We start from the raw sequence: 22,581 nt of genomic DNA, 5'->3' as shown, positions 1-22,581 counted from the left end.
CGTCCTGCACAGAGACAAAGACGGCCGGTTTTGGAGACGAACAAGGAGAGTCTCAGTACCCAAAGGCGGCACCCCGGTCCTAGACTGAGCCGTACCAGGATACCGACTGACCTCTAAATCGTGGTGTGTCGTGTGTGTGTTGGGTGAGCCCATTATTCTAACAATATGTACAGCCAGGAAAATTTAAGAACCTCTAAAAAAGAAAGGAACAGAGGCGTTACCTTGTAGTTGAAAGAAGAGATTGGTGAAAGAAGTTGGAGATTGTTGCCCAAAGATACCCTAGACGGTATCACTTTGAACAGACTGCAAATTAGCAAAAGAAAGCAAGGTTAATTACCAATGTTTCCCAAAGATACCACAGGCGGAAGAGACCGACTGTGGTAGTTATACAGAATAAGTAGTTTGGAGTTTTTATGAAAGGTTGTCCAAAGACCCCCTAGACGGTATAAACCGGCTGAGGACTATTATAGGCAACTAATGAAGAAAATTGTACGGAGCTACCTCAAGCGGCAAAATCCGACTGCGCATCCGTTAAAACGATAAATCAAGAGGCTGATTCAAAGATACCCCAGACGGTATAAGACCAGCTGGGGTGTCAGCAAAGCAGTTCAAAAGAAAATTTTTATTGAAGATACCCCAGACGGTGTAAACCGGATAAGGGTCTATTGAATGCAACTCACCATGAGATTGCTTGAAGATACCCCAGACGGTGTAAACTGGCTGAGGGTCTATTGAACGCAACTCACCATGAGATTGCTTGAAGATACCCTAGACGGTGTAAACCGGCTGAGGGCCTACTGGATGCAATTCATCATGAGATTGCTTAAAGAAGCTCCAGACGGCATGAGACCGGCTGCAACTTTAACAAAAATCAAGATGAAGAAACTGACAAGGTCAGAAGGATACCTTAGTGAGACGGGCAAAGAAATACTCAACCGGTACCCGGATGTATTGAAGATGAAGGTTGTTTGCAATAGCAAGCAGACGGGATTAGGAGCTCTCTTTTTCTCTCAAAGAATCTCTCTCTCAAGATTGGCAAAGTGAGGAATGAGAGGAAGGAGGTTCCTATTTATAGGAAGTTCCAGAAAGTGAACCGTCACCTCCCCCCCCCCCTTCAGTTTGAAATTTGAAAAAATAGAGGGAAGGAGGCGAACCGTCGCCCTCCCGCATGGTGACAAGTGTCACAGGTTCCACGTGGCAAGCCACGTCGCACCTGTGAGGGGCAAATGTTTAGGGTAAGAATTACCCCTACCTTGTGGTCTAATAAGGGCCTGACACGTGTCACCCTCATACAGGCCCAAAGGGATCCAATCAGAGGATGCCACGTGGCATTTAACCCCCAATGGGGGAGAAGATTCTCATATGCTATAAATAGGGGAATCATCCTCATTTATTGATATTCATAAATACATACACAAATCCTAAGAAATATTAATTGCGGAATCTCCCTGAATCAGAGAGAAACGCCCATTTTACTTTCCGCACGCTTACTCATCCGGAATCATACTAACTTGATCTTCGGAGGCGGAACTCCACCCAACTGGAGTTTCGTGGTTTTGCAGGTACAGAAGTCAGGCGCTCATACCAGTATTATAACTCTCCCGAGGGACTAAAAACACCCGAAATAGAGGTATTTATAGACTTAAAATCGGGTGAAGATAGATCTTTGAAAGAAGATAGATTTTCGAAAACGCGTAATGAGGGACAGTTGTTTTGCGGTTTTTGTTTTTATCATAACTTTTTATTAAGAAATCAGAATAAGATAAAAAATATATTGTTGAAAAGCTCTGGAAGTCTAATTTCTAACCCAATTAGAATCATATTGATATCTTTTGTATAGTTTGAGATATGATTGAAATAGTGGAACGGTGTCAGTTTTAGATAGAGTTTGTATTTTAATCATATCTTTTTCGTTTCCAAATAGATTTGGGCTTATGATATATCATTGAAAATATTATTTCAAGGGTTACTCAATCATCTAAGATTTGGTTAAATATTATGAGGCACAAAATTCAGTTTTGACCGGTTTGGGATTGGAGTTGGAAAAAAGAAAATGGGCTAAGTTTGGGCTAACGAAAGGGATAAAATGGCTTTAAAAATAATTTTGGGCTAGAACAAAAAAACTATTCAAATAATTCTTAGATCCATTACTCGAAGTGGACCACATTAGGCAATGAGAGGTTATTTCATCATCGGGCTTTGGTCGGGGAGACATTTTTTTGCGTTTATAGTGTCAATATAAGTAATCAATCGAGTAGGTGCAAACGGATATAAGTGTAAATAAACCATGATAAATGGTACCCTAAATTTAGCGTAGAATGCGCTTCAAAGCATCATAATGAGATTCTCGGGGATCATGCATAAAAAGACACACCTGTTACACCGCATAGGGAATATCAGGTCTTATAAAAGTAAGGTACTGAAGAGCACCTACTAAATTGCGATACAAAGTAGGATCCCGAAAAGGTGGTCCTGAATTTAAACTAAGTTTGGACTTAGTGTCAACCGGAGTAGCTGCAGGTTTACAAGAGCCCATACCTGCATTCTCTAAAATCTCCTGTGTATATTTTTGTTGGGATAGTAGCAAATAGGAAGGAGTACGAGTCACCGCAATGCCTAAAAAATAAATCAGAGGGCCAAAATCAAACATAGGAAACTCAGTTTGCAGTTGAGATATGATCCCCCCACACAACCTATCAGAAGAGGTAGCTAATATAATATCATCAACATAAAGGAGCAAATATGCCATATCATCACCTTGTCGAAAGGTAAAGAGAGTGTTGTCACTTTTAGCAATGATAAAACCCAATCTGACCAAATATTTCGCAAAACGCTGGTACCAAGCTCGAGGAGCTTGCCTCAATTCATATAGAGCCTTACAAAGTCGACATACATAAGTGGGTGCACTCCGATCAACAAAACCTAAAGGTTGATGCATATATACAGTTGCCTGTAAAATACTATGTAGAAAGACATTTTTGACATCTAATTGATGAAATCGACCACTTTTTAGCCAGATCTAAACTGAGAACAGTACAATAGTGGCCGGTTCAACTACCGAACTAAAAGTCTCATCACATCCCACACCAACTTCTTGTGACCTGCCATTACAAACAAGATGAGTTTTATGTCTTTCAAGGTCACCATTAGACTTTTATTTGTGTTTAAACAACCATACACTATTAACAATAATCACCCCGTAGTCCTAGGTACCAAATCCCAAGTCCCTGTTTATAATTAGAGCATCATACTCATCTTGCATCGCCACATTCTAGTAAGGGTCATTAAGAGCATTCTTGTTTGAGTATTGAACTTTTTCTCGATCAAGAATCAATGAGATTGCATTCTTGATATTATTAACAGAAAGAGCCTGGTGATATTCCGTTGATGGGTCAGAAGAGATGGAGGCGGCGGAGAGTCGGAGTCCTTAGCCATCCAAAAAAAACAAAAAAAATTACACCAATAATTGGAAATAAAATAAAAAATTTGAGATCTAAAACCTAAGTCGTTATATACCATGTTAGATTTCAAGAAAACTCCTCAAATTGGAGTGTATACCATTGATCAATATATATAGAGTTTACAATACTAGTCTTAATCACGTTAAGAAACCTAGTACGATAAGGATAAAAAATGTACACAAAATCTATCCTAATCTACGACAAATATTATCATAAATATAATATCTATTTATCATCACTTATAAAATGTGTAACAAAACTCCTTTGAATTGTGCATGCACAATTATATCCCTAAAAAGTTATTTTACATATTTGCCCCCATTTGAATTCAAAAACCTTAAAAATATCGCTTGAATTCCCTAAATTGATTTATAAAGTTATGTTTAATTACAATATTTAAAGCCATCTTTTACCCTCTCTCCATTTCTTTTTGTTTTAATTTCCTAATTAGAATTTATTAGACATTTATATTTCTAGATCGAACTCAATATCATTTTACCGTTTAGTCACTAAATTAAAGTAGCTCAACTAAAGTTTTTAACAATGCATAACACTATACAACATCCAACACATTTATCATCTATATGGAAATTGTTTTAATAAAATACTACTCAAACAAGCATAGGGTAAAGGGTATAATTCTTCTCAAAGCTATGGGCTAGCCAACTCGCGCGTATAGCGCGTGCTAAAAGCCCTAGTTATTTCAGCATACTATCACTTATCATCATAATTTCCACTATCATTCTCGCATCCAAATACTGTGTATACATAACTTCCCCTAAATATATAATAAATATAAATCATATTTTAAAAATATCAAATTATATTAAAAAAAAAACAAATAACTAACAAATTTTAGGTTTCAAATATGCTTCATCGATTTTTAATATTTACAATGAACCTTGTTGGGAATATTAGGAGGATATTTCTCACATATTTATCATATAATTCAGTTATGGTAATTTCCTATTTTATAGCTACAATTGTTTACAAGATATTATCTTGTGTATCTTTTTTATTTTATCCCGTATTTATTGGGAATCAATTGTACGCTATATATTTATCAATGAATGTTTACAAGATATTATCTTGTGTATCTTTTTGATTTTATCCCGTATCTTTTGGGAATCAATTGTACGCTATATATTTATCAATGAATGAGATGAACGATAAGATTTGAGCCCTTGACAATTTCTACATGGTATCAGTCACTCAAGAAAAATAAAACCACATAAACCATAAACATGGTCGGTGATGACACACCGTCATCTCATCCATCGCGCATAGACATTACATCTCCATACTACTTTGGTCCTCACGACCGTCCCGGAGATTTCATTACCTTGACTCGACTTTGTGGAGAAAACTATGATGAATGGGCCGGAGATATTCAAACTGCATTGGAGGCACGTTGAAAATTCGTGTTTTCTTGACGAAACAATTACCTCATTATCTCTTCCATGTAATCAGACCGATTGGAATACAATTCATGCTATGCTTATCTCATGTCTCATGAACACAATCGATCCTGAGGTAAAAAGCACTCTGTTAGAATACAAAGATGCAAAGCGCCTATGGGATACTCTCAAGATGCGTTTTGCCACTGTGAATGGTCCAAGAATTAAACAATTGAAGTCTGCAATAGCTAAATGTGAACAACCGAAAGCTATGTCTGTTGCGACATACTTCAGCAAATTAATTTCCTTATGAGAGGAATTGAATAATCACGAGCCATTGATTACTTGCTCTTGCTGTGATAAGTGTACAGTCAATTCAGAGCATCAACAACGTCGTGAGAATACTCGGCCTCATGAGTTTCTAATGGGGCTACACTTTGATTATTTTTCACAAATCCGTACTAACATTTTGTCTCGGGATCCATTACCCTCTCTTGATCGTGCTTATTTATAGGCTAAAGTCGTATCACCTAATCAAAAGTAATTCCTAAAACCACTAATTAAAATAGATAGGGAAGTAGAGTCGAATCCACAAGAAAACAACGTTCTTCTATTCGTAATTAATTAAAATAATATAAATCATCAAGAAGCAAATAAGGGTTGTATGAAATTAATCTAAGGGAATAACCAATAATAAAAAGCCTATGGTCACAGGTTCACCAATAATTAATACTCCGGGATAAAAATATAACAATCAACAATTAATATTGCAGAAATAACATGATCAACAGGCTCTCGCAATTTATTAATCAACATAGATCTAACAGGCTTTCGCAATTTACTAGATCTAAGTTCCTATTGAAAATAACCTTTAGTATCAAATTTACATCTGCTCGATTCATCGATTCAATATTGCTATACTTTTATAATCAAATCACATCTGCTCGATTCAAATCTAATTGTAAAGAATTAGAACAATCCAATAAGAAATTATTATGCAATATCAATAATCAACCAAAATAATTCATCTCTTCATATTAATTATGGATCCCCCAAGAACCCTACCCTAGAATTAAACTACTCGCACATAATAAAATTAAACTAATCAAAGCAATTAAATTTAACATAATAAAAAGGCTAAATTAGAAAAAAACACCTGTTAAAAGACCTAATTTTGTTTTTAACACCTTAAGATTTCGAAGTTTAATTATAACACCTGTTAAAAAATAAAAATTTTGCTTTCACCACCTAAATTGGAACAAGGTTAGAGGATCTGTTAGCTGGGCCCACAATAACGGCTATTTTTTCCAAACTGCTTTATATAGTTACGACATCCTTCACTAATGTAGAATTGTTGAGCTGATTACACAAAATTGCTTCACATTTTGCGAATTCTGACTAACAAATTGGCGAAATTGTTTGATTTTACCATCATTGTTTGGGGGACGTAGATATCAAATCAGGTAATTGCGTCAATAGCACTTTAGAAACCCTAATTTATCTTTCAAAAATAAGGCGTAAATTAATCTATATGTTGTTGACTTAAATGCATAATTCAGGTCGTATCTGGCAATAGTCATGTAATTCGTAAATAGTTAGGGTTCATTGTGTGTTAATTGTGCTGTAATTTGCGAGAAAATGAAATTAGGGTTCATTGTAGAAATAATTTGGGGGTTTTGATTTGTAGGAGTGATTGTTTAATTCCCTTGGTTCAATTGTATTTTTTTCATAGTACGAATGGTTTTGCTTATTATGGATGGAAAATTGGTGCAGGAAATGTCTTCTACAAGTTTCTCACCTTCAAAGGAGAAGAAGTGCAAATGTGGTGTTCCCTTTGCAAAGCTTACCAGTTGGACAAGGGAGAACCCTGGTCGTAAGTTCAGAACATGCAAGTTCTACGATCCTGTAACTGAGAGCAGAGGTTGTAAAGCATTTGAATGGGTGGATGAACAAGATGGGACAGCCTGGAAAACAGAGGTGATCAACAATTTGTTGTTAGATAAGAAACTGTTGAAGGGGGAAATTAGTGATTACAAGAGGGAAGTTGATGATCTTGGTGGACAGTTGAGGTGTTTGCTTAATGAAGTGGACAGGCTGAAAATGAAATGCAAGGCTTTAAACTCTGACAGGAACAAGATGAACAGAGAGATGCATGGAAGGAATGCTAGATCAGATCACTCTGTTCTTAGTCTTGCTGTTGGGATTAGTTTGGTCATATTAGTGATCCTTCTTATTAGGGGGTTTGTAATGCATTAAGTATAACTTGTAATGCTAGTAATTGCATGAAACAGTAATATGGTAATGTAATGATTTATAAGTGGCAGTGAACCACTATTGCAAGCAAACTAATGTACACAATTATGAAAGCAATGAATTAAGTAAGTACCTAAGTAGTTGATATTGCATTTAAGTTGTTGATCAAATTTGTTGTTGCAGTGCCTAACAAAATTGGCTGGTAAAGCCTTAAAGCAAAGTATTAATTTAACAAAACAGGATCCTTGTCCTAAACCCAAAAGTAAAGCTACAAATATTGCAACTGATTGTTCAGAAAATACAACCAACAACTAAAGTTCAGAAAAACAATTCAAACATCATTGTGTCAGCCCTCCTTGTCTGGAAGTCAGCAGCTTAGCCCTCCTTGTCTGCACTCCAGTATCATTGGGTTCAGGTTGGCTGGAAGAGGGGGTGGTGTGATGCTTGGCTTGTGGCTGCCCTTGTTGTCTGTGTGAACCTTTCCTCTTATTCAATGGTTCACAGCCAGGTTGCTCTTGGGGAAAAGTCTTATTCCAAATGCTGTTTGGACCAGCCCCTATTGCACTCTGTTTATTAAACACAAATACCAATAAACAAGTATCAACATCCAATTTCATCACAAATTTTAAAAGAAAAGTTACAAATCCAACAGCATACCTTCTTAGCAGCTTTGATCTCCCTCTTCTTCCTTTGCTCAACTACCCAAGGTGAATTTAAAGGAGGCATTCCTGCAGTTCTCTGCTCAGTTGGTTCAGGTTCATGTGGGCCCTTGCAATTCTTGGGATAGTGGCCAAATCCACCACAAATCCTACACTGACTTTTCCTCCTCTTTCTTCCCTGCTCCCCTCCTGTTGCAGATGTTCCCTCCCCAGGTTCCAGCTTCCTCTTCTTCTGTTTAGGTCTTCCAGGCTGCTGTTTGAATGCTGGTGGACGAGGCTCTCTCATGTTCACTCTCTCCCAATGCTTTGGGCCTGGCATAGGTTGAATTGCAGGCTCATATGCTGCTCTGTAAGTGTCCATAGTGTAATAGGGGTGGACAAACTGCTCAGCATCAACCCTCTGATCCATTATGCATGCAAATGCATGAATACATGGGATGCCTGTTAATTGCCAGTGATTGCAGGAACAAGACCAATTTGGCAAGTCAACTAGAACCTGGTAATAATTCAGCTGCACTTCATAAGTGTCATCCCTGGCAGCTTCAATTATGCAATTCCTAGCCACATAGCTCATCCTCTGAAATAGCTTATGCACATATGGAGTGATGTTGGTTGTGATTTCCTTGGAGTCCTCCCACTTCTCATTATTTCTCCTCATCATGTACCTCCTCATCCATTCCATTTGGGTGAGGATAGGTTTGTCTCTTGCATCTCTGATAACAGAGTTGAAAGTCTCACACATGTTGTTTAGTAACATGTTGGACCTGCAACTGTCACTGAATGCATGTCTGCAGCAGTGATGAGTGGGGATGTTCTCCAAATAATTGTAAGCATCCTCATCAAGCTCCCTAATCTGTTGCATGGCTATCTGAAACTCAACCTACAACCACAACAGGAACATTATCATGAAAGAATAACATACACAACTGTTGTTGCTCTTATTTTGCTTTTATACACAACAAGAACATTATTACATGAAGTAGGTACATGAACAGGAACAATATCATGCATTTACTTATTCAAAATAATTTAAGGTCACCTAGAGACTTACAAATGTTGTTGCTCTTGCAGCACTCCAAAAGAGCTCTTTGAAAACTGATCCAGTGAACTTCAACTTGAAATTTGCCCAAATGTGCCTAACACAGAACCTAGTCTCTGCATTAGGCACAACTTCAGACAGAGCTTCAACCAGTCCCTGTTTAACATCATCAACAATTACTTGTCACACTTCAAACAATAAAGAACAGGACAGAAAATAAGACTACAATAATCAAAACAATATTACCTTCTGCCTGTCTGACATGAAGGTGAAGCCTGCCCCATCTGCACTTCCAATGCATTGCATCAAGGATTCCAGAAACCAGACCCAAGTCTCCCTGTTTTCAACCTCACAAGTTGCCCAAGCAATGGGGTAAATGTTGTTGTTCCCATCCTTGGAGACTGCAACTAAAATCTGGCCTGGATAACCTCCTTTCAAGTGGCAGCCATCCACCCCTATAATTGGCCTACAACCCTTCAAGAACCCATCCTTCAAAGGCCTTAAACAAATAAACATCCTCATAAACAAGGGAGGCTCAGGCTTTTCAATGCCATCAATCACAACATTACAACCAGACCCAGGGTTGTATTTCATTATAGCCTTCCCATAATCCCATACCCTAGCATATTGCTCTCCTGCTGAACCAAAAATGATCAACTTAGCTCTACATCTTGCCATCCAAGCCCTGTAGTAGGTCACTTCTACCCCCAAGTCATGAAGCACCCTATCCTTGATTTGCTTAACCTTCCATGATGGGTTAGTTCTGAACTCCTCAAGATACCTCTCAGCAATGAACTCTGCTGTGACCTTCTTGTTCTCCCTGCTTCTCACACATTTATGCTCCAACTTCATGGTTTTTATTTGCCAAGTCTGTTGTCTTTTTAACTTAGTAGCATGGATCTTGAAACTACACTTCACTCCACCCCTGCATATACACAAAGGCATCCTACTTGTCTTTGTGTCAAACTTGCACCCACACCTATTCCTACACTGAATAGTAATCCTAGTACTATCATTGTGTAAAAAATAGTACTCATACCTATTCTGTATGGCATGCACTCTTAAAGCTTTCCTCAACACTGTAGCATTGCTAAACCTAAGCCTATGAACAAGTACAACAGGCTTTGAGAAGTCAGATTTGTCATTAAACCATGGACTTTTGTCCTCTTCATCAGATGAACCATCCAAGCTCCTTAGGTCATCTGATTCTCCCTCAATTTCTTCTTGTAGTTGTACCTCATTCACATCCAAGTTATCTGTCAACCTTGCCTTTGGATCCTTGGAAACCCCCTCATCATGTACATCAAACTGCTTCCCAAGACTTCTTGTTACCTTAGCTAAAATTTCTTCAGAATTCTGCACAAACCACCTCTCATCCCCACTGTCATACTCCTCCTCTCCAGGATCCCAAGTTATGTCAATCTCACTCCCATCACTTGAAGAAAAATCATCTTCCCTCCCAGTCTCACTGCCCTCACTACTATCCTCAAAAATCAATCCTTTGCCTACAGATTTTTTTTCCCTTTCCCTTATCCAACACCTTCACACTGCCAAAACCCCTTTCAAGCTTAGCTTTACCCTTTTGTTTCCCCTTACTCAACAACTTCCCTTTACCAGGAACCCCCTTAATCTCAGCAGAAACCCCTTCAACCCTTTCTATCCCCTGTCTAGATCTAGGTTTAGGAGATTCTTCACCCTCCCTCACCTTAGGCTCATTTTTGTTAATTCTTGGGTTCTTCCTAACTACAGCAGGCTTACCTGAACTTTTCTTCCCCTTTCTCTCAGCCTTTACTGGAGTGGACTGGGCCTGGATCTCATGTATGGGCCTTAATGTTTCATTAGCAGTCACAAATACTTCAACATACCCTTCCCCATTCACTGTCTCCAGCAGCCCCTTCACTTCCTCTTCATTTACTAACTCCCTTCTCCCTGTGTTAAAGGTCCTACCTCTTTCTTTATACCAAAGTCTGTAGTTAGGTGGGACATGGACATTAAAGTTCACAAACCCATGCACAGCAGCTACCCTCAAATAATGCAAATCTATCTTATCCACTACCACATCCCTCCTCCAATAACATAACCCACCACACCAACAAAGCAAATGCTTTGATTTTGACACTTGTTTAGTAACAAAAGCACCCCCTACTCTAAATACTATATCAATTAATCCATCTTCGTTGTCGGCCATTTTTCTACCTAATAAACAAATGCAAAGCAAATCAATAAAACCCAACATAGCTAACCCCATTACACAGTCAACCGCAATACTTTAATCAACAAAATCAAACATATGGTGGTGACAGAGAAGATAAATTCGAATTGAAGGGGGTGGAATTTGGAGGGTAAACGACTATGTGGGCCCCACCAAAAAATTCCGTCACAGTTTCTGTTATCTGGTGGTGAAAGCAAAATTTTTATTTTTTAACAGGTGTTATAATTAAACTTCGAAATCTTAAGGTGTTAAAAACAAAATTAGGTCTTTTAACAGGTGTTATTTTCTAATTTAGCCTAATAAAAACAAGAATTTTAAAACTAATATAAAAACAAACTAATATATATATATATATATATATATATATATATATATATATATATATATATATATATATATATATAAAGTAGGCATTTTTGGGGAGCATTCGACCAATAAGAAGAAAGATTTGTATTTTATTTTTGAATTAAAAAATTATGTCGCCACCTAGATAAAAGTAACGAATTAGATTTGATATATTTAAAATTTTAATGACACTTAGATTATAATCCACGAATTAAATTATTTTAATGAAAAAAAATAAAGTAAAAATATAAGAAAAGGTAAATTTATTAATTCAATACTACGAATATAAGAAATCCAAAAAAAATATGCTAAAAAATATTAAAATGATAAACGCTTAATAAAGTTTGATAGCTATCATTATAAGATAAATTTTGATAGTATTTATGATAAGAAATACAAATTGTTCGTTAATTATAATTAAATTAAAATTTGTGATACCTACCATTTTAAATTGACACATCATACGACACAAACAAAATTTCGTATCAATAAAAAACCCCATCAAGCGATTTTGTGTTAGTAATTTTGTTTTAATTTTTGGTCATCAATGGCCTGGTAATTTTTAGCTTAATTTTTAAAATCCTATGTTTAAATTAGTATTTCTAATTATTACTTACATTGTATTAATTTGGGATACTTAACGATTATATGTTTATGTTTTATTTGCTAAATGTTTTTTTTACATGCAGATCTAACACATCATATGACACAAATAAAATTTCGTATCAATACAAAACCCCATCAAGTGAATTTTGTGTTAGTAATTTTGTGTCAGTTTTAGGTCATTAATGTTCGGATAATTTTTAAAATCTTATGTTTAAATTTATATTTGTAATTATTAGTTACATTGTATTTATTTAGGATACTTAACGATTATTTGTTTATGTAATGACATAGGATTAGATGTTGTATATTTAATATATGGATGACTTTGGTTATTTTTGGAGATGATGAAAAAACTTCCAATGCATAAATCTGATTTTATATCGCAACAATTTTTCATTTATTGGTAAATATATTGATTTTTTTTTATATAAAGATTTAATTTATATCAATTTCAATTTGGTTAACATTTCACGGTTCAATTTATCCATTGATGTAGTAGGTTGATTGTGGACAAGGTTGGTGATTCTATCGAAATAAAAGATATGGTAAATTTAAATTATTAAAAATTTATCATTTTACATTAAAGATTTTATATAACGGAAAAAATATCATATTTACAATTTATTTATATTTAATAAATTTTTATAATTTATAGTTAAAAAAAAATTAAACTTTTGTAATTTTGTTTGAAATTATTAAATACAATAAATCAAATAATTAAAAATCTTAGATGAAAAAACCGTGCATCGCATGGGCTTCCATCTAGTAATAATTCAAGCTAAACTAAAAACTAACGTTAACGAATACTAAACTAAACAAAATAAAAACAAAGAAAATAAGAATAAAACTAAAGTTCTGACATAACTCGTAAGTAAAAACTAAACTAAAGAAAAGCTAACCTTAAAAAAATCTCCGTAAAGAGCTACTACTCCTTCGTTTTATAAGAAGGAAAAAGAAAACCTATTAAAAGTGAACTAAGAAAAAGAATCCTAGCCAAATTAATATTAGTGAAAAAGCTGTCAATACAAAACTAATCAAAGTCTCATTATCAGCCCAATAATCACTCGTACTCTTTCAGCCCAGAATGGTGCTTCGATTGATTGGGCCCAGCATACATCACGCCCAGCAGGACTCGTGGCTTGCTTGGGCTGCTCTTTTGGGATTGGTCTTCTCAAGCTTTGACGCAATTTCCTTCTTTGGTTGGTTAGTAATAATAGCTAGTAAAATCTTGGACCTTTTCATATATCGATCCCTTTAATCACCGAATTAAATTTGTTTAACTCACTCTGAGGCTTTAAATATACGGTCATAAAATACGATATGACTTTAATGTTTCGTAGTGGCTCAATAAGCTCGTGAATTATCATAATTTGCAATTTCCTACAAAATAATACCAACTGTACAAAAACACAAGAAAACGCATATTAGTAATAAAAATAGCTCCGAAGAGCTCTAATAAGCACAAATATGACCGTGGGACAGGGAATAAAAATACATATAAAATAGACTCATCAAACTCCCTCAAGCTAAACCTTTGCTTGTTCCTAAGAAAAGCGATGAATAAATAAATCAAAACTTCACCCCAAATATATTTTCAATCAATAAATACGATTCAAGGTAAATTCGACAAATATGTATCAAAGTCAATCAATCAAATTCATCTAATTACCAATCTTGTCTAACAATTGTCAAATAGTGCAAACCACAAGAGCATATAGAATTCAAGACTAGTGCTCACTCACTATTCTCTCATTTATGTGGCAAGTAAAAGATATACTTGATCGCTCTCCAACCATCCCTTTATATGTTGACAATGCCCTCCCAAACTCACAACACTCTTGTGTGTAAAAAGACAAGCACTCAATCTCGTAGTCGACTCGAAATATGTCAAATCATTCTTTGCATTGATAAACAACTAATTTCACATTCATACAACTCTATACACAAAGGTTGGAAAGTCTTCAAAGCTTATAATGTAAGGCTAGGGTAAAGGGTAGGAAATATTTGGGAAAATGTGATAGCAAAGCCATGCTTAAGGGAGCTAAAACCTAGTAATACTAAGGTCAAAATAAATAATGACCAATCATCTCCAACATAACTCAACATTACAAAAATTCACCAAAACAACCAATCCAATATTTTTTCACAAATTTGCAACACTTACAACTTCACTCATGAAAATATGGTAACATAGAGCTTGAGTGAATCAAACAAATTTTGAACTCTTTTTTTTTTTTTTCAAACTTGATTTTTTTTCTTTCTCATTTTTTTTCTTGAGCAACCATCAAGTAGAACACTTGATCATTGGGACATTTTTTTTTCTTTTGCACTTTTTTTTCTTTTTATCTCACATTGGAATTTTTTTTTCGACTTTTGAACACGTTTCTCAATTTTTTCTAATCATAATATCAAAAGAACAAACTACTCCTCATATTCACCCATATTGTACAAATTGTGTGCACACTACAACTTCCTCACCTCACTCACTATTAGCTCCACTAAGCCAAACTTGGGACTAGTATCCAATGGGGTTTAAATAGGCTTGTAATGTGGCTAAATAAACAACAAAAAGGGCACAAGCAACAACATGGGTAGCAAGAAGGGAACAAATATATCTAATATCGTCTGAAGGCCAGGTAAAAGACAAATGCCTTCGTTCTCCTCCGTGTGCATAATAATGAGTCATATAAACATTAATCAAAGTTAAAAACCAATACTCAACTTCATTGACATACCAGGAACTAACGCAGATTCCTCACCAAATCAACTAGTCAAGCATTATATTCACAAGTAGTTGGGTAAAATTGACGCATGTTAAGGTTTCAAGACAATCAAAATCGTGACAAACTAATCCACAATATTCATCATCAATAACCAAGAGTCACAACAATATTCCAAACAATTTTTATCCAGGGGCGTAGGGAAGCATGCTTTATCTTTTTCATTGGAACGTATTTTGCATTTTTTTTTCTTTGAAAGCAATAAAATCTAATCCTAAGAAAGCAATAAAAGAGAGAAAAGAGAAAGAATATCATATATACAAAATCATCTCCCCCCAAGCCAAATCAAGCAATGCCCTCATTGACTTGGGAGTGTAGCTATGAGATGCTACTCATCATCATCATCATCACCCGTATCCATCTTGGCGTAGCCACCATCACCTTCATGGCTAGAATTGGCACCTACATGACCTGAACTACCTGCAAAATAGTTAGGATCCACATTCCCACCTAGCCCTCCAAAAGGAACATCGGCCCCAAAATCATCGGCCGCATAACCTTGGGGAGGTTGAAACCAATCGAGAAGCATAGCTTCGGGGGGAATAGCACCTCGACGTGCATAATTATCATACATGGGATATAAACCCCTCCCTAGGTTTTTCTCTACATACCCAACCTTCGTATCAAGTGACCCCACCCTTGTATCAAGGGATCGAATCATTCCCTCTACCCTTCCTTGCCCTCTCTCTATCCTATCAAGTTCACCCCTAAAAGCCGAAAAGTCATATGGTGCATTGGGATCAATGTTATAGTCATGAGAGGAGGAAGAGATGTCTTGCATGTAAGGTTGGAGTTGGTATTCAAAATGAGGTGGAGGTTGAGGAGGGAATTGTGGTGGAGGTTAGGGAGCTTCTTAAGCTTCTCCTTCATTGCCAATAACATAGGTTTTTAACTCAAACAACTTACTAAAATCCTTTAAAGATAATCTCACATCATTGTTTAACAAGCGAAATTAAACATGAAAAGCATTTGATTTCGATTTTATCAAACTAAAAGTAGAAGTAAATTTTACCATTAGATAATCATAGGTATTATAATGCATATCAAAGAAATTAGTCATGCCAATTCCCTTAAACAATTTCTCTACTTGATTTTCAATTCTCATAGTAGTCAAAGTAGGATGATGCACAAAACGGGTAGCGATTACCCGCCTAATCATTAGATTGAGCATCCTTTACTTTTGATCATAGCTAGTAATCACCATTTTCTCCCATTCTTCGATTTTAAGCTCCGGGTTAAACATGGGTTTTGGATGACTGTCTGACATAACTCGTAAGTAAAAACTAAACTAAAGAAAAGCTAACATAAAAAAAAACCTCCGTAAAGAGCTACTACTCGTTCCTTTTATAAGAAAGAAAAAGAAAACCTATTAAAAGTCAACTAAGAAAAAGAATCCTAGGGAAACTAATATTAGTGAAAAAGCTGTCAATACAAAACTAATCAAAGTCCCATTATCAGCCCAACAATCTCTCGTACTCTTTCTGCCCAGAATGATGCTCGATTGATTGGGCCCAACAAACATCATGCCCAGCAGGACTCGTGTAGGGTTTCATAGCGTCTAACGCTACGCGGAAGAGAAACCCGCCCAAGACCCGCTCACTAATTAAAGTAACTAAGCATGCTATCACATAATTAAACAACAAAAGGAAAGAGAAAGGATAATGACATTCTTACCCTCGACGCGTGCTTCGCTCCTATAGAGCTCGGACTTCAAAGCCTTAACTCCGCAAGCGCGAGAGACTCCGACGGAGTCCACCCTCGAGACCCAACCCGAACGGACTCTACCCCAAAATTTAGTTGGGGCTAGACCAAAAAAAAGACTAGAGTATTACGAAATTAAAGGTTTTCTCACCTATAGGGAGATGCTTTATTGAGTTCAACTCAAGTAGTTTTTCCCCAACCCAAAACTTGGGTATTTATAGGGAAAGAAGACTTGATCTCCCTTCTCCCATCAATGTGGGAGAATTGCATTTTTCTACCAATTTATTTTAATCTAAAATAAATTAAAATGCAATGCAATCAATAAGCTCCAAGTTGCAAACAGTGAGCAAGTGTAGGTGAGGACCACTAAAGAGGGAGATCAAAAATCCCCTTGCTCCCCAAGCAAGGCCACCAAGCATCGGTCCCCACCAAAACTCAAGAGCAGCCCAAGCATAGCTGGCAGCCAGCCTGCCTTGGTTGCTAAGGCTGCCTAGCTGGCGCCTGACACCTTGGTTAGGCTGGCTAGCCAGCCTGCATACGCATGCACGCAGCCAGAAAGCCACACATGCAATGCGGGCTGCAGCTGCTGCTTAACATATGCTAAGCGCTGCTTTGCACACAAGCATGCTTAGCCTCAGCACATAGCATGCTGCGATGCCTTGCACGCAAGCATGCACAACCACAACACATAGCACGCTGCGATGCTAGGCGATGCTGCGATGCGTGGCTACTATGCTAGCACACATCGCCATAGCACAGCACGCATAGCGCGCTGCTGCTATGCTTGAGCTAGCAATGATGCGGCTGGGTGCGTGGCCCAGCACACTAGCATGCGCTAGCTGCTAGTATGCTTGCGGCCTTGCGCACTAGCCTTGCTAGCATGCTTGTGGTATGCCTAGTGATGCGCATGGCATCTTAAGCTAGCCTAGAACTCGCATTGCTAGGCAAATGCGAGGCTACGACTTAGCTCGAACTTGTCGCTTGCTTGATTTCTTGTCTCGTCAAATTCTAAATTCGACTCGATTTGCGACGCTCGGTCTCGACGCTCTAAGCTCGATATCCGACATCTTTGTTCGTAATACTCTAACGACTCATTGAATCCTTCAGATTAATTTGTCGTCTCGAATCGGTTACTCAATTGGGTGTGACCTGAAGGGTTCAGTCAAGATTAAGCTGTAATATTAATTACGCATTAATATTACTGATCGGAAGCGGCCTCCACCTTGGCATTCCGATCACTTGACTTTACTGAAGAATTAGCTTTCTAATAATTCTGAACCCTCTATCGAAATAATACACTTGTTAGAAGGACATCATTCCTTTCAACTCGTGGCTTGCTTGGGCTGCTCTTTTGGGATTGGGCTTCTCAAGCTTTGACCCAATTTCCTTCCTTGGTTGGTCCGTAATAATAGCTAGTAAAATCTTGGACCTCTTCATATATCGAGCCCTTTAATCACCGAACTAAATTTCTTTAACTTGGTCTTGGGCTTTTAATGTACAGTCATACGATCCGACTCTAATGTTTCGTAGTGGCTCAATAAGCTCGCAAATTATCATAAATCTGCAATTTTCTACAAAATAATACCAACTCTACAAAAGTACTAGAAAACGTATATTAGTAATAAAAATAGCTCCGCAGAGCTCAAATAAGTACAAATATGACCATGGGACGGGGAGTAAAAATACATATAAAATAGACTCATCACTTATCAATTGGCGTCGCAAGATGAATGTGTTCGACTTGCCAAACAGATAAGAGAGGAACAACCACCTGATGCGTTGGATTCGCTCTCCGCACCAGCACATGAAAGGGGAAGTAGGCGAGCTCCGATCACAAACCCGATAAATTAAATATGCATTGCACCTATTACAAGAAGACCGGTCACTTAAGTTTTGGTTGCTTTAAATTGAAAGGATTTTCGGACTGGTGGCCAAATCCCTCGAAACGTGGAAAGTCCCCGCAGTCAGGCTCGGGCAATGCTACAACTACTGGACCTTCAGCTAGCTCTAGCAATGTCAAGTCAGTGGGTGGCTCCTCTCAAGAATTCATAGAAGAATAGTGGAAAGTGATTGCTGGCTTTGTTGGTAACACAAAAATCCCCGATGATCGCTTGAATGGTGAGTTTGACAACGACTTATGGATTGTTGACATAGGTGCTTCTAGACTTGTCACAATTAATGACAAATGGCTATTCGATACTTGAATCATCTCACGTTATCCGGTAGGACATCTAAATGGAAAAACTGTAAACGCCACAAAGGAAGGCTCGATTCAATTATCGTCAAAAATTGTCCTTAAACATGTGTTATTTGTTCCCGATTTACGTTGCAATTTAATTTCGGTAGCACAATAATTGATCAATGATACAAATTATACTGTCCAATTTAAATCTCATATGTGTGCTATATGGGACCAGTCAAGGGAGCTGATTGGAACGAGTATTAGGCAAGATGGACCGTTTTACTTCGAAGAAAGAGCACCGGTGCAACATGTGGCTATTTCTGAATCTTCGGCAATGTTAGTACTGTGGCACAAGCGTATGGGTCATCCTTCGGAAAAAAGTGTGAAACTACACCCTACTATTCATAATTGTAAGGGATGTTTAAATAAAGCATGTGAAGTTTGTTTTCGTGCTAAACACCCTAGAGATAGTTTTTCTTTAAGTGAGAATAAAGCCTCTAGAATTTTAGAAAAAATACATTGTGATTTATGGGGGCATAATATAGACATGCATCATCTTGTTATGGCCATTATTTTTTTACAATAGTTGATGATTTCTCTCATGCTATTTGGATTTATTTGCTTGTTGATAAAACGGAGGTTTTTCGTAGGTTCATGTCGTTTGTGGCAACGGTGGATAGACAATTTTCTCAAACAATTAAAATAGTTTAAAGTGATAATGGTATAGAATTTAATTGTTTACGATTCTTTTTAATGCAACTGGAATATTATTTCAAACATCATGTGTTAGAACTCCGTAACAGAATGGTCGAGGGTTGAGAGGAAAGACAAACATATTTTAAATTTAGGGAGGGCATTGAGAATTTAGGCTAATTTGCCAATATATATTTTGGGGTGAGAGTGTTTTTGCTGTTGCACATTTAACAAATCGAACTCCCTCCCCTCTCTTGAAAAATAAATCTCCCTATGAAATTTTATTTGGCACAACCTCCTCTTATAACACCATCCGTACAATTGGGTGTCTTTTCTTTGTTCACAATAAAAAAAGCTAAGGGAGATAAATTTGCAAGTCGGAGTCGTAAATGTGTTTTTGTTGGATATCCGTTTGGGAAGAAAGGTTGGAATATTTTTGATCTTGATTTGAAAGAATTTTTTGTGTCATGTGATGTTAAATTCTTTGAAGATGTATTCCCATTTTTTGATTCGATATCATCCAATATCATTCTGAAAAATATTGCACAAATGAATGTGAAAGTATCATATGATTTTAATGATGTGCATATGGGCTTTCAAGCCGTTGATAATGGCAGGGGCAATGTACCGCAAGCAATACAACAACACCAAGCCTCACACCAGGGTGCTCCAGCCTTGCATGAGGTACCAGTGCCCGCTGGCAGAGCACTGGCTGAGAGCTCCACAGCCACTGCTCAGCCCACTGGAATTACAGCGTGCGATGGCCTGAGCAAGAGCAATGGCACTGCCAGAAGTGACCACGAATAGAGGGGCAGCAGCACTGATCACCTAACGGCAGCGACACCAAATTAGCCACACAACCATGCTGCTTCCCCACTCGATCAGTCTCAAACGCAAGCGAATGATGCCCATTTAGGTAGAGGCATGTGTGAAAAATTTCCAAGTGTACTTTTGAGAGATTATGTGACATACACCATCATATCAAATAGTCCGTCATCATAATCTCTTAATACTCCATCTCCAAGGCATCCCTCATGTACTCCTTACCCTATAGCGCATTATATAAATTGTGACGGTTTTTTACACATTACCAAAATTTTATTAAAGCTATCACTTCCGGCAAAAAGCCAAGGTCTTTTCAGGAGGCCATGAAAGATGCAGGTTGGAGACAATCGATGCAAAATGAAATTCAGACTCTAGAAAAGAATGAGACATGGACAATGAAAGAACTTCCTCCTGGCAAGCGTGCACTTAGTAGTCAATGGGGGTACTGAATAAAATACAATTCTGATGGGAGTATTGAACGTCTAAAATCCAGATTAGTCATCTTCAGCAATCATCAAAAGGAGGGTACCGACTACACCGAAACATTTGCACCGGTTGCTAAAATGGTAATGAGCATTTCTTGCCATTGCAGCTTCTAAAAACTGGGAGCTACATCAAATGGACGTTCACAATACCTTTCTCCATGGAGATCATGATGAGGAAGTGTACATGAAACTTCCCCCTAGCTTTGAATCATCATATCTGAATAAGGTATGTCACCTTAGAAAATCTTTGTATGGCCTAAAACAGGCACCTCGGTGTTGGTTTGCCAAACTTGTGTCATCTTTAAAGGCGTGTGGTTTCTTGCAATCGTACTTTATTTACTCTTTGTTCACTTACACAAATGGTTTCATACAAATTTTTTGGGTTTTAGGATGCGTGAGAACCGTGCGGAACCAAAACCCGCCCGGACCGCATGCATAATAAATACAACTAAACAAACCAACATGCAATTAATAAAACTATAAACATATAAAGAGGGAGAGAGAGAAAGTAGGGAAAAGACATTCTTTCCCTCGTAGCGTCCTTCACACGAACCCGAGCACGACCCTCAGAAAGTTCAAGACATGCACGCGTGAATCCTCCTACTTCGCAAACCTACGCACCCAAACAAGGTTCCTACCTCGTAGTTAAACGAGGCTAAACCAAAATTTGAGTTTTACAAACTTGAAGGTTTTCTCACGCTTTTGGGAGATGCCTTATTGAGTTTAACTCAAAGTGTAAATTTCTAACTTCTAGAATTGGTATTTACAGGTAAACCATTCCCAAAAACTTCAATCATCTTTCCATGTGGGAGAGTAGGTAAAATGAGAAAAATAAGCATTTAATTTAATTCTTAATTAAACTAATTAGCATAAAGAATAAGCAAATGACAAGTGTCAATCCAAGGGAGGGGTTAAGTAAGGACCACAAACCCTTTCCTTTGAGAGCAAGCAAGCCTCCACCTCACCCAAATGCAAGGCAAGCTTGCCAGCCAAGCTTGGGCTCCAAGGCACTCCCAGCTAGCGGCCTTTCCCTTAGTTGGGCCTGCCAGCACATCGCAAGCCCAGGCGGGTTTGATGGGCACTAGCAGGCTGCTAGCTAGGCCTGCTCGTGTGCTTGCGGGTTGGTGCTAGATTTCCTAGCATTGGCCTTCTCGCATGCTTGCGGGTTGACGCTAGCGCTGCTAGCTCGACCAGGAGGCATGCTTTGTGAGGCTAGCGCTGCTAGCTAATCTACTCGGTCAGCTCTCCTAGCTAGCGCACATGCGTTGCTGCTAGGCTTGTGGCCGAGGCTAGTACATGGCTAGCAACCTTGCTAGCCTTGCACGCCTATTCCTCCCTTGTCTAGGCCAATGCGACGCTGAGTCTTCACGCGTTAACTTGTGATTTTACTTATTTTCTTGTCTTCTCGATTTGTTGAATTGACTCAAAGCTCAGCTTCGACGCTCTAAGCTCGGAATTTAACGTCTGAGTTCGTAAAATCTCTATCGACTTATTTAATCCTTAGGATTAATTCGTCGTCTTTATTCGGTTACACGATTGGGTGTGACCTTTAGGGTTCAGTCTAGAGAAAACTGTAAGATTAATTATACATTAATTTTACTAATCGGAAGCGGCCTCTATCTAGGCATTCCGATCAGTTGACTTCACTGAATAATTATCTTTCCTTATTAATTTCAAACCCTTTGTCCGAATAATACACTTGTACGAAGGACACCATTCCTTTCAATCTCCCACTTGTCCTTCCGGACAAGTGTGCTGTATGTGCATTGCCTTTTTCCCATGTCACTTAATGTCTCTTCATGAACTATAAGGTAAGATTTATCGTCATCTTTATTACGTCCTGAAGTGTTTCTTGATTTCCGTTTTTGACTGTCACGTACAGATGATTTCTAAAATTCATCTGAGCACGGCCATGCATTTTCAAAGTGTCGCTCTTCGAGAGG

The 22,581-nt window shown here is 37.7% G+C and overlaps 3 protein-coding genes across 3 annotated transcripts; 1 reads left to right on the top strand and 2 right to left on the bottom strand.

The window, feature by feature from the left end:
* Nucleotides 1-2,377: 2,377 nt before the first annotated feature.
* LOC110730440 (uncharacterized mitochondrial protein AtMg00810-like) lies at nt 2,378-2,938 on the bottom strand. Its single transcript, XM_021910242.1, has one exon. It carries the CDS (start codon nt 2,936-2,938, stop codon nt 2,378-2,380), a length of 561 nt encoding a protein of 186 aa, XP_021765934.1.
* A 3,657-nt stretch (nt 2,939-6,595) lies between these two features.
* Nucleotides 6,596-7,426, top strand: LOC110730439. The gene is made up of 2 exons (XM_021910241.1): nt 6,596-7,069; nt 7,295-7,426. Exons 1-2 carry the CDS (start codon nt 6,596-6,598, stop codon nt 7,424-7,426), a joined length of 606 nt encoding a protein of 201 aa, XP_021765933.1.
* On the bottom strand, nt 7,233-8,565 carry LOC110730393. The gene is made up of 2 exons (XM_021910181.1): nt 7,769-8,565; nt 7,233-7,677 (listed from the first exon to the last, which is right to left on the bottom strand). Exons 1-2 carry the CDS (start codon nt 8,525-8,527, stop codon nt 7,450-7,452), a joined length of 987 nt encoding a protein of 328 aa, XP_021765873.1. The 5' UTR covers nt 8,528-8,565; the 3' UTR covers nt 7,233-7,449.
* Between the last annotated feature and the right edge of the window lie 14,016 nt (nt 8,566-22,581).

The sequence above is a fragment of the Chenopodium quinoa genome, unplaced genomic scaffold (assembly GCF_001683475.1).
Source record: "Chenopodium quinoa cultivar QQ74 unplaced genomic scaffold, ASM168347v1, whole genome shotgun sequence".
Lineage (NCBI taxonomy): Eukaryota > Viridiplantae > Streptophyta > Magnoliopsida > Caryophyllales > Amaranthaceae > Chenopodium > Chenopodium quinoa.
This window is presented reverse-complemented; position numbering and strand designations above follow the sequence as displayed.

What these genes read in the sequence shown, in the direction of transcription:
- LOC110730440 (XM_021910242.1), bottom strand. Translation starts at nt 2,938, where the DNA reads ATGCATCAACCTTTAGGTTTTGTTGATCGGAGTGCACCCACTTATGTA.
- LOC110730439 (XM_021910241.1), top strand. Translation starts at nt 6,596, where the DNA reads ATGGTTTTGCTTATTATGGATGGAAAATTGGTGCAGGAAATGTCTTCT. An exon ending in TTGCTGTTGGGATTAGTTTG is followed by an intron (nt 7,070 to 7,294) that starts GTCATATTAGTG and finishes TTGTTGTTGCAG; the next exon opens with TGCCTAACAAAATTGGCTGG.
- LOC110730393 (XM_021910181.1), bottom strand. Translation starts at nt 8,527, where the DNA reads ATGTTACTAAACAACATGTGTGAGACTTTCAACTCTGTTATCAGAGAT. An exon ending in AGATCAAAGCTGCTAAGAAG is followed by an intron (nt 7,678 to 7,768) that starts GTATGCTGTTGG and finishes TTTAATAAACAG; the next exon opens with AGTGCAATAGGGGCTGGTCC.